Genomic DNA, 12,231 nt, shown 5'->3' on the forward strand with positions numbered 1-12,231 from the left:
ATTAATAAGTCTACCCACTTTTTATTTGAATCATATATGTTAGCAAGAACTCAAGGAACATTTTAGCACTGGAGGAAAATCTTCATTTAGCTCAGTATCTGCTGCTTATTTCAATAAATGTATTCTGCTGTTCCTGCACATTAACTACCATGGCTCTGAGATTAACCTTTCCTGTTTGCTTGTGCCTGACCTCAAAGCATCCTAAATTACTCAAAGCAATTCTGATGGCTTTAATTTATGAGAACACCTTCAAATGTTCATCTTTTAAATCCTGCGCAACAGTAGCTCCTTTTTAATCTTAGCTGATAACTCTGATTAGGCACATCCAAAGGCTGATTACTCCCCCTGTGGCTAATGCCAGTGTCAACACTAACTACTTATTTCACAGCGGGAATTGCCTTGGAGAGTCCATTTACATTATTTCTCAGAATTGATTTACACTGTTATTTCCTATTGATCACATAGGAAAAAGAAGGTATAGACAGTGTCCTCTGAAGGCCTGCTAAGATGTCAAATAGTGCAAGCCAAGTACATGTATTTATTCTACACTCAGCCAGTAATGCAACAATGTAAATACCTAGTTGCTTCCAAAATGTAGACGTTTTTAAAAGACATTATTTACTATTAGGATTTTTAGTTATTTCATCACAAAGCTACTTGGGGATGGAATCTATGTTACCAAAATAAGTCAAATCAAAATGAAAAAAAATGAAAGAACATAATCTAAGTGTAGGTTATATGTGTACCATGTGGACAAATTAAGCCAATTGTGCCCCTGTGCTGTCTTACGGTGCTAGAATCTCTGAGCAAGCAGCGTGCTGGGTGACAGGGTAACAGAGATGCTACCACAAGAGGCAGCAGTCCTAGCTCTGCAGATTTCTGGAATCACGTAGGCTTATCTGGAGTGTTCTCTTGGCTGGTTTCTGGCAGTGCAACTACGACAATGACAAAGACAATCCTTTCATTAATTCTTCTAGTAAATATGTACTGAAAGCCTCCAACTCTGAACTGGGTATTATGTTAGATCCTAAGGATTCTAGGGGTGAATGAGACTGATGTGACTTCTGCTCTCCTTACACTGCTATCCTGTTTGAGAAGACAGGCCATAAACAAGTAAACAAACAAATATAGATACCATCACTAAGTGTGTAAATGCCACAAAGGAAAAGAAGAGCCTGTCAGAAGCCTCTTCAAAGAAAGCCCTAATCTGTGACCCAAAAGGATGCCTGTGTTATGCGCTGGGCAAGGAATCAAAAGGCAAGGGTTCTGCCCTGAATTACACCACTGTGTAGGTCATGGTTCTCACACTGAAACATATGAGAGCTTGTCCAACCACAGGGTTTCTGATTCAGTAGGTCTGGGGTGGGGCACCAGAGTCTACATCTCTAACCAGTTCCCAGGAGATGTTGCTGCTGCTTTTCCAGGTAGCCCATGATGAGAACCTTCTGTCCTTCTCACTTTCCACACTCATCATGGGGATCACTAAGGAGACAAACTATACAAAACCCCTTAATATAAATGAAAGGGGTGGTGACTATAAAGAAATAGATTCAGATAGAAATTAAATTCCTAAAGCACTTAAGGGAAATGAGCCAATCAGAGTTGATTTTAGGAGGAAAACTCTCATCTCTCTCTTCAGGAAGGAAGGTGCTTTTATGTTCTTCAAAAGCCATTTTTCTTTTGATGGAATGTAAGTCATTTAATTTTGGAAGGGGCTCATGAGGGCCCTCAGGTTTCCATCAGAGACTGGCAGTCACACTCTTAGCAGCATGCCCTCTCCACTGCCTTCACAATCAGACACCTGCTGGGGGAGCCACGGTGGCTGAAATCAGGTCATGTTTTGCAGTGTTTTGCAGAGAACTAACTCAAAGCCATCTTATGAGTTACCTACTCTAGAAACTGAATCTCCTCAGGACTACAGGCTCCCTTTCAGTACACTGACTAACACCACTGGAGGAAGCAAGGAATAAAGATGTATCGCCTAATACTCTGGTGGTTTGAATTAACTGTCCCTTCAGGGATTTGACTTATTCGTTTTCCAATTCTGACCCTGTTGAGAAAAATGATCATTTTTTTCCCAGGCATTTTTTTCCCCAAGGTGGTCTTATAATTTGAAAGATTTAAAAGGCTTCAGGTCATCCTCCCAAAGTGATGTTCTGTTGAGGCAACAGAAGCAAGGGCTGTCCCAAGAAAGAGATGGCAGGTATTTTAATCTCACTTTTGTCAGTAGTGATCTGAGTAAGTCACATACATTCATTAAAATTCAATAAATATTTAACCTCTATAAATCTCAGCTGCCTCCTTTATAAAAAGTAAGGATTGTCATAGACCAGCTGTTGGCAAACTTTTTCAGCAAATTTTCATTACTATCTGGCCAACTATCTGTTGGCCAGACAGTAATGTTTTGGGCTTGTGGCCATACAATCCTGGTTGCAACCATTCAATTCTGTCACATCAAAGTAGCCATAGACAATATGTAAACAAATGGGCCCAGCTGCATTCTGATAAATTTTTATTTACAAAAACAGGCAGCAGGCCTGGCCAACACTTGTCACGGACTCTCTCCCTATCTCAGGAAAACTTACTTGGTCACTGCCGTGTCTCTAATACAGACTTAGTTTGCTATTGTGAGCAACAGGTTTAACCTCTCTGTACCTGAATTTCTCTCTGTGTTGGAAGAAAATATTGCCATGTCAGTTCCTCTTAGAAATTTCAAAAGGACTAATGAGCTAATGTCTCAAAGTACTACGATTTCTTGATGAAGGGTACAAGAGGTACAAGAGAAGTACTACTTATTATCAACAGTACCGTTTAAGCTACTATCATCTGATTATTATTGCACCTGGGAATAAAATAAGGATTCTGATTCCCACCACTCTATGATATTCAAACATGTTATGCTACGGTCTCTCACCCTAGAGTTTCCTTTCAAATGATTAATAAAAAACTGTGAGTTGGATGCTAATATTACCCTTTGATGTCTTACAAAGATTAAATAGAAGGAATAAAAGAAACAGGTTCCACCATTTTATATACACAAATTTAACATATTTTCCACTTATCTTTGATGACTATTCGGCCCTAAAGCCTAAAAGTGGAGCATTCTCAAGAAGTAGAATAGACATGTGAGCTACGCTGAAAATCATCAAGTAAAGTTGATATGGCTTCCTATTTTTATTTGTTCACTTTTAGGAGAAGGTCCATTAAGAGTAAATTTCTTAAAATGATACAAATGAACTTATCTGCAAAACAGAAATAGACTCAGAGACATAGAAAACAAACTTATGGTTACCAAAGGGGAAAGGGCGGTAGGGTTGGGGGCAGTAATAAACTAGGAGTTTGGGATTAACAGATAAACACTACTGTATATAAAATACACGACAAGGACCTACCATATAGCACAGGGAACTATATTCAATATCTTGTAATACCCTATAATGGAAAAGAATCTGAAAAAGAATATATATATATATATATATATATAACTGAATAACTTTGCTGTACACCTGAAACTAAGGCAACATTGTAAATCAACTATATTTCAATTTAAGAAAAGAGTAAATTTCTTAGACAAGAGACTTTGGAATTAGATGTACGTTAAAATAGGATTTAAAAAACACAATGGGGGACTTCCCTGGTGGCACAGTGGTTAAGAATCCACCTGCCAGTGCAGGGGACAGGGGTTCGAGCCCTGGTTGGGGAAGATCCCACATGACGCAGAGCAGCTAAGCCCGTGTGCCACAACTACTGAGCCTGTGCTCTAGAGCCCGTGAGCCACAACTACTGAGCCCACATGCTGCAACTATTGAAGCCCGCGCACCTAGAGCCCATGCTCCGCAACAAGAGAAGCCACCGCAATGGGAAGCCTGTGCACCACAATGAAGAGTAGCCTCCGCTTGCCACAACTAGAGAAAGCCTGCACTCAGCAACGAAGACCCAATGCAGCCAAAAAATAAAATAAATAAAATTTTAAAAATAAACCACAATGGATATCTATCACTGATTTAATAATTTCTTAGAAATATTAATATACGTTTTTTTACGTCCCCCCCACCAACAATTATAAACCAATCTTCACCTTTAACAACTAATTCATTTGATAGATATTTCGCTAGTATACATTATAAACAAGGGACTTCTAGAAAGGTGGAAAGTTTGCATATACAACAATAAAACGTAGTAAGTAAAAAGGGCCCTCAGCACGTTAACATGCAGTTTTCTGGATCTTGAGGCAAAAGAAGGCACTTTTAGTTGAGTTGTTTTATGGCAGAAGTGATATCTGAGCTGAGTCTGGAAGACAAGTAGAAAGGAAGAAAGACAGAATTTTCTAGAAAGCCCCCAATACAGAGCCCATGTACAGACATGCCATTCTGAGCAATTCAGATCATATAAAAGGTTGTAAGTAGCTCAAGACAGAACAGTAAATCACGGAAGGCCGAAGATAATCAGGTTAACAAGTGTGTGTTTGAGGAAAAACCCACTGAAGGATTTGGAGAGGAGTAGAGTTAGATTTTATCATTCATTCGACAAATATTTTTTGAACCCCTGTTATGTGTCAAGTATTTTTCTAAGCATTTTTCTAAATCATACATTTTTCTAAGTAGTTTTTCCAACAATAAATGAAGAAGATGCAGAAAAAAAGCTCTGCCCTCATTCTGGTATGGGGAGACAGACAATAAACAAAATAAATAAGTAAATGATACTGTGTATTTGAATGTTAACATTCAAAATAAGCAATTATAAATAAGCAATTATAAATAAAGCAGAGGAGCAATTAAAAATAGGTTGGTTAGGATGACACCTGAGGGGACACCTGAGCAAGGATCTGAAGTACCGTAGGTGAGGGAGCAAACAACGCAGGTGTCTGGAAGACTAGAATTCCAGGCAGAGGGAACACTGATGCAAAGGCATTAAAGATCCAGCAAAGCAGCCCGTGTGAGTGAGGGAGAGGACAGAAGGAGGTAGAGGGGGTCACACGTCTAGAGCCTTGTGGACAATTACAGGGACTCTGGACTTAAGAATATTAATCTACAGGACTGGGCAGAGTGGAGTGAAGGAGGGAAAGAATTAGAAGTAGAAGCAACAGGCAAAAATCTATTTGCCAGGTGAAAATGTCTGAAACAATTCATTTGATCACTCATTCATTAATTCAGCACATATGCTAGATATTGACATTAGGATCATGACTGAGACAGACAACCCTCACCCACATGAAGCTGACCCTCCGGTAGAATGACGAGAGCATGAATAGAAACATTCAACAGGTTGACAAGCTTCTAAAACTCCACAGAAATCTAAATTTTATTACGAATCCAAAAAAACATCTAATATTGTAAAAGAGAACACACCAAAAGATCAAATTGTATAAACAGTCCTTAGTCCACTTTCTAAGTCATTTATTTACCAATAGCCTTCAGTGAAGTATTGGCCAATATTCTTTCCACTCTTAAGATTACTTCTGAAAAGAATGATCGGCTATTCCACATCAAAAGACATCATTCAAAATATCCAAGCAGTGAAGAAACACTAAATCTTTGAGGCTTATCATTCCACTGATCATGATGAATCACAGAATACAGACTCTAAGTATAAGTAATTCAAATACAAGCATTTATGAATAAATTAATTTAGCAAGCATGAAAAAAGCAAAGACCAGTCCAAAATTACCAAGTTTGTCTGTAACCCAGACAACAGCATTTTCCAAACAAATTGCTGATGCGCGAAGATATTATCACTGGTGACTGGATGGCTGGCTTTAGTACCTTAAATGATAAAACCGCTGTCACAGAGGACAAATAGGAACTAGATTCTGCTGTCAAACTGTCATGGAATTATTCAATATGGAGGGGGAAAATGACCCAAACAGTATGTAATGAGCTCCCTTTTCATTCTCTCTCTACAAAAGCACATCTGTGGATTGCTAATGAGTCTGAAATGGATGAACCAAATTGATGAGAAAGAAAAAGATCTCTCAGGGATAGGAAAAGGGAAAATGAACATACACAGTGTTTATAAAATATAATTTAAAATACAAGGCTTTGTGAAAGTACTGTGACACACTACAAAGTGGTATGCAAAATGTAAGCTATTATTACTCATTCCTTATTGCTTTCATTGCTTTTCTTTATGTTTTTAATATAAATCATTAATCTCATTAAACATAGAGAAATACCAAGATCTAGTCACAAATACTCCATGTTTGTGACTTTCTTGAGATGGCACTGCCATTCTAGTCTGGGGATTTCTATCCTGCTGGATGATTTTTTTACTAGACGTGCCCTGTGGGCTGGTGCACAGTGACTTGAATGTGTGTCATCTGATTCAGTATCTCAGCTCACACAGATTCTGTACTGAGTTCTGTGGATTGACTTTCCATGGCTAGAGTCCTTGTCACACAAAGACTCACTTGCCCCAGGCTGCCCAGGAAATCCAATCGTGGAATTTCTCAAGCACAGGTATAGATTGATCTTTGTACCTTAGTGCCTGGTGGTGTACAAGCCTTCAACAGCCCTGAACTGAGCTGAATGACGATCAAAGGAAGCTCATACAAAGGGATGTCAAACAGGGGCAAGCGCATGAAACAAAATCACCGTGGTGTCAATCCATACAGCAGAGCCACCATTTTATTTGGTCATATTTAATGATTCTGAGGTTAGCTGTCTTCAGAAATTTCAGAGTTGAAACATTTTTGATTTGTGCTTTAATTCATGAGAAAGAAAGTAGTGAATCAAGAGGAGACTAGGTTTAAGGACAGACACCTTAAATCTGAAAATCGTCAATCATCTGCTTGTCCTCAGGGTGAATCTGTCAACTATTATATATCACAGAGGTAGTATGGTGGTAAGAAGGAAGAATGACCAATCTTGGTAAACACGGAGCCATATAATCCTGGAAAGGGAAACCACCTTTAACACTCAGCGCCTCTGAGTCAGAGGGAGAGGTGCTCTAAACACCATTACACACAAGGGACTTTATTTGACATAAATATATATTCCAAGTAGGACGGAGGGCCATTTGGCCCATGATTTGACTTTCACACAAGGTAAAAACACTAACAAGAAAAGAAAAATGAGAAGTCATTAAAGGAAAAATTAAACAGTATATAGTGGATACACTTTCACTAGCAACACACCGTAAGGTATACAGAATGCAGTATTATAATGTTACAAAGCAAAATACCATTTTAATATATTACTGTTTACTAAAAATCTTCAAATGTAAACACACTTTAAAATAGAACACACTACCTCTCCACTCACACATATCCATAACAAATTCATTTTTATACAACCTGTCTATACAGAGCCCAAAGATTATGTCATGATTTTTAAGTCACATATTCTCCACTACTAAAACAGAAAAAAAAAAAAAAAATCAGCTTCACTTTTACAAAAAGTGTATTCACCAGGAGGTATCATATAAAGCAGGTGAATGGAATAAACAACTAATTGGTTTCCCAATTTCCAATCAATGCATGACTTAATGGTGCAATGAAACCCTCTACCTCCACCCCCCAACCCCAGATTATGCGATAAAAAAAATCTGTTCCTTTAACCAGCTTCTCTTTCAGTATTTTTACTCCACATCACCCCACCCAGCTGGCTAAACGACTAAGCAACAAGGTCAATCAAATGCAATACTTCTCTCCATTCAAATATAATGGAAAATTTGACCATTCCACATTCAAAGAGCAAATACATTCTCACTCTGACAACCACATTCCAATGGCTTTTCCTGAAAGCCAAGTGTGACAGATGCCTCGGCTGTAATTGCCAATCAGCCTTTACATGGCAGCTGAAAATACAATACATCACTTTGATCTCCTTTGCTCTAAACACATCCACAATCAAGAAACCTGAACAAGGAATAAGAAATTGCCATCATTTCTAGAAGCTGTCACTCCACGGCACTTAAATACTATAAGGTATACTATGCTCATATTTTTATTTCTCTGTTTCAGAGACCCTCTGTCAAAGATCCGAGCAAAAATCACCTACAATTAAACATCGCACATTTATATACTCGGAGACGTATTTGGAAAACACATTTCATTACCGTGTACAAAATCTTAATAAAAGTACATTCAATTAAATACCACTGCTACCACTTCCTCTTCCAGTTACCCACTTGAGGACTAGAACAAGGTAAGAGTGCTCATCTGATTTTGAAAGTGTTCAAAAGAGCTGTACTCACATTTTGCAGGCAGGTCATAGCCACACGTGATTTTTGCATGTCCAGTTTCACAGCCGTTCAGGTTACGACATTCAGCGACCAAACAGGGGCCAGCTGCTCTGTGAATACAGCCGTCCACTGGAGGAGAGAGAAGAAAGTTAGCCTATATTTGGCCTTTTGGAAATAAATGCAAAACTTCGCATAGGGAAAGAAAAGGAACTCAAGTTTTTCCTCTTAGAAATCACCGTAGTCCCATGGAAGAAAATCCATGGTATTCAATCCCTTAAACATGTTTTTCTTCTCTCTCTCTCTCCCTTTGGTTTGTGTGGTGAGCAGAAGCATAAGGGTTACAGAAACCGTGTGCAGCTAAATGTTAAACAACAGGTTCTCTAGAGGTGGGGGAGCCCTGATTTGTATCCTTTTCCAACTTCAATTGGGTAAATATTTCCACCACGTCCATTTCAAGCTATCAACTCCATGTCACCTAACACAGAATTGGGAAGAAATGCTAACAATTCTATGTCCGAGGTGGTAACTGTTGCCTCTGACACACCACAGGTTATAGAAGAAAGAAACGTCGAGAAGCAACTGAGAAAGGGGCTCTAGAACATCTGCAGTCACTGCAAAACTGAGAGTGAAGCTGTCAAAGTAAGAACGAGACCTCTAACTTCCTCCGCCCTCAGTGGCACGACACAAATGCAGTAGGTGTCTGCAGGGTACCTGACCGGGGGCTAAATGAGGGGTGAGGTTAGCTTAGGTCTTGAAAAACACCCGGAAGACCACCCTTCACTCACTTGACATGGATGAAAACAAAATCTCCACTGCTCCTGCTGCAGCTCTGCTAACCGAGCAGGCTCTGCCTCTCCCCAAAACAGGGTCTCATCAGCCCTCTGGCTCTCATCCCTGCCCCTACCTCATGTCTGCCCTTCACAGTGAGAATCACCTTTTGAAAATGCACACCTGATGCCACTGAAAATTAAAACTTTACTTGACTAGATTGGGGCCGAGCACACAGCTGGAGGGCTACAAGACCATATGCACATAATTTAGTAGTTAATGAATGAGCCCTTGGACACAGAAGAAATGCAAGACTCTGAAACAAAGGGTTAGAAGACAGAAAGAGAGAGTAATAGTAATCTGGGCTGTGAAAACAGACCAAGACGGAAGAGAGGGGAAGATGGCGGAAGAGTAAGACGCGGAAATCACCTTCCTCCCCACAGAAAACACCAGAAATACATCTACACGAGGAACAACTCCTACAGAACACCTACTGAACACTGGCAGAAGACCTCAGACCTCCCAAAAGGCAAGAAACTCCCCACGTACCTGGGTAGGGCAAAGGAAAAAATAAAAAACAGAGACAAAAGGATAGGGACGGGGCCTGCACCAGTGGGAGGGAGCTGTGAAGGAGAAAAGGCTTCCATACAGTAGGAAACCCCTTCGCGGGTGGAGACTGCGGGTGGCGGAGGGGGAAAGCTTCGGAGCTGCGGCGGAGAGCACAGCAACAGAGGAAAGCACAGCAACAGGGGTGCGGAGGGCGAAGCAGAGAGATTCCCGCACAGAGGATCAGGGCCGACCGGCACTCACCAGGCCTAGAGGCTTGTCGGCTCACCCGCCGGGGCGGGCGGGGCTGGCAGCTGAGGCTCGGGTTTCGGTCGGAACGCCGGGAGAGGACTGGGGTTGGCGGCGTGAACACAGCCTGCAGGGCGTTAGTGCACCTCGGCTAGCCGGGAGGGAGTCCGGGGAAAAGTCTGGAGCTGCCGAAGAGGCAAGAGACTTTTTCTTCCCTCTTTGTTTCCTGGTGCGCGAGGAGAGGGGATTAAGAGCGCTGCTTAAAGGAGCTCCAGAGACGGGCGCGAGCCGCGGCTAACAGCGCGGACCCCAGCGACGGGCATGAGACGCTAAGGCTGCTGCTGCCGCCACCAAGAAGCCTGTGTGCGAGCACAGGTCACTATGCACACCCCCCTTCCGGGGAGCCTGTGCAGCCGCCACTGCCAGGGTCCCGGGATCCAAGGACCACCTCCCCGGAAGAACACACGGAGCGCCTCAGGCTGGTGCAACGTCACGCCGGCCTCTGCCGCCGCAGGCCCGCCCCGCACTCCGTGCCCCTCCCTCTCCCCCGGCCTGAGTGAGCCAGAGCCCCCGAAGCAGCTGCTCCTATAACCCCGACCTGTCTGAGCAAAGAGCAGACGCCCTCTAGCGACCTACACGCAGAGGCGGGGCCAAATCCAAAGCTGAGCCGCTGGGAGCTGAGAGAACAAAGAAGAGAAAGGGAAATCTCTCCCAGCAGCCTCAGAAGCAGCGGATTAAAGCTCCACAATCAACTTGATGTACCCTGCATCTGTGGAATATATGAATAGACAACCAATCATCCCAAATTGAGGAGGTGGACTTTGAGAGCAAGATTTATTATTTCCCCTTTTCCTCTTTTTGTGAGTGTGTATGTGTATGCTTTTGTGTGAGATCTTGTCTGTATAGCTTTGCTTCCACCATTTGTCCTAGGGTTCTATCCATCCGTTTTTTTTTATTTTTCGTAATAATTATTCTTTATTTTAATAACTTTATTACATTTTATCTTACTTTATTTTACTTTATCTTCTTTCTTTTTTCCTTCCTTCCCTCCTTCCTTCCTTCCTTCCTCCCTCCCTCCCTCCTTTCTTTCTTTCTTTCTTTTTTCCTTCCTTCCCTCCTTCCTCCCTTCCTCCCTCCCTCCCTCCTTTCTTCCTTTCTTCCTTTCTTTCTTCCTTTCTTTCTTTCTGTCTTTTTCTTTCTTTCTTTCTTCCTTCCTTTCTTTCCTTCTTTCTTTCTTCTTATACTAATTCTTTCTTTCTACTTTTTCTCCCTTTTATTCTGAGCCATGTGGATGAAAGGCTCTTGGTGCTGCAGCCAGGAGTCAGTGCTGTGCCTCTGAGGTGGGAGAGCCAACTTCAGGACACTGGACCACAAGAGACCTCCCAGCTCCACATAATATCAGACGGCGAAAATCTCGCAAAGATCTCCATCACAACACCAGCACCCAGCTTCACTCAACGACCAGCAAGCTACAGTGCTGGACACCCTATGCCAAACAACTAGCAAGACAGGAACACAACCCCACCCATTAGCAGAGAGGCTGCCTAAAATCATAATAAGTCCACAGACACCCCAAAACACACCACCAGACGTGGACCTGCCCACCAGAAAGACAAGATCCAGCCTCATCCACCAGAACACAGGCACTAGTCCCCTCCACCAGGAAGCCTACACAACCCACTGAACTAACCTTAGCCACTGGGGACAGACACCAAAAACAACGGGAACTATGAACCTGCAGCCTGCAAAAAGGAGACCCCAAACACAGTAAGATAAGCAAAATGAGAAGACAGAAAAACACACAGCAGATGAAGGACCAAGATTAAAAACCCACCAGGCCTAACAAATGAAGAGGAAATATGCAGTCTACCTGAAAAAGAATTCAGAATAATGATACTAAAGATGATCCAAAATCTTGGAAATAGAATAGACAAAATGCAAGAAACATTTAACAAGGACCTAGAAGAACTAAAGATGAAACAAACAACAATTAGCAACACAATAAATGAAATTAAAAATACTCTAGATGGGATCAATAGCAGAATAACTGAGGCAGAAGAACGGATAAGTGACCTGGAAGATAAAATAGTGGAAATAACTACTGCAGAGCAGAATAAAGAAAAAAGAATGAAAAGAACTGAGGACAGTCTCAGAGACCTCTGAGACAACATTAAACACACCAACATTCGAATTATACGGGTTCCAGAAGAAGAAGAGAAAAAGAAAGGGACTGAGAAAATATTTGAAGAGATTATAGTTGAAAACTTCCCTAATATGGGAAAGGAAATAGTTAATCAAGTCCAGGAAGCACAGAGAGTCCCATACAGGAAAAATCCAAAGAGAAATACGCCAAGACACATATTAATCAAACTGTCAAAAATTAAATACAAAAAAACATATTAAAAGCAGCAAGGGAAAAACAACAAATAACACACAAGAGAACCCCCATAATGTTAAGAGCTGATCTTTCAGCAGAAACTCTGCAAG

General features: G+C 41.5%; 1 protein-coding gene across 3 annotated transcripts in view; it reads right to left on the reverse strand.

Annotated features, from left to right (window-relative positions):
- MACROD2 (mono-ADP ribosylhydrolase 2) overlaps positions 1-12,231 on the reverse strand; it is a 1,985,215-nt gene that overhangs the window by 1,332,561 nt on the left and 640,423 nt on the right. For all 3 annotated transcript variants that reach the window (XM_067707453.1, XM_067707452.1, XM_067707451.1), the window contains exon 5: positions 8,194-8,310. In XM_067707453.1, coding sequence (XP_067563554.1) covers positions 8,194-8,310 — 117 coding nt within the window. The remainder of the gene's footprint in view (positions 1-8,193; positions 8,311-12,231) is intronic.

This window comes from Pseudorca crassidens, chromosome 15, assembly GCF_039906515.1.
Source record: "Pseudorca crassidens isolate mPseCra1 chromosome 15, mPseCra1.hap1, whole genome shotgun sequence".
In the NCBI taxonomy this organism is placed as follows: Eukaryota; Metazoa; Chordata; class Mammalia; order Artiodactyla; family Delphinidae; genus Pseudorca; species Pseudorca crassidens.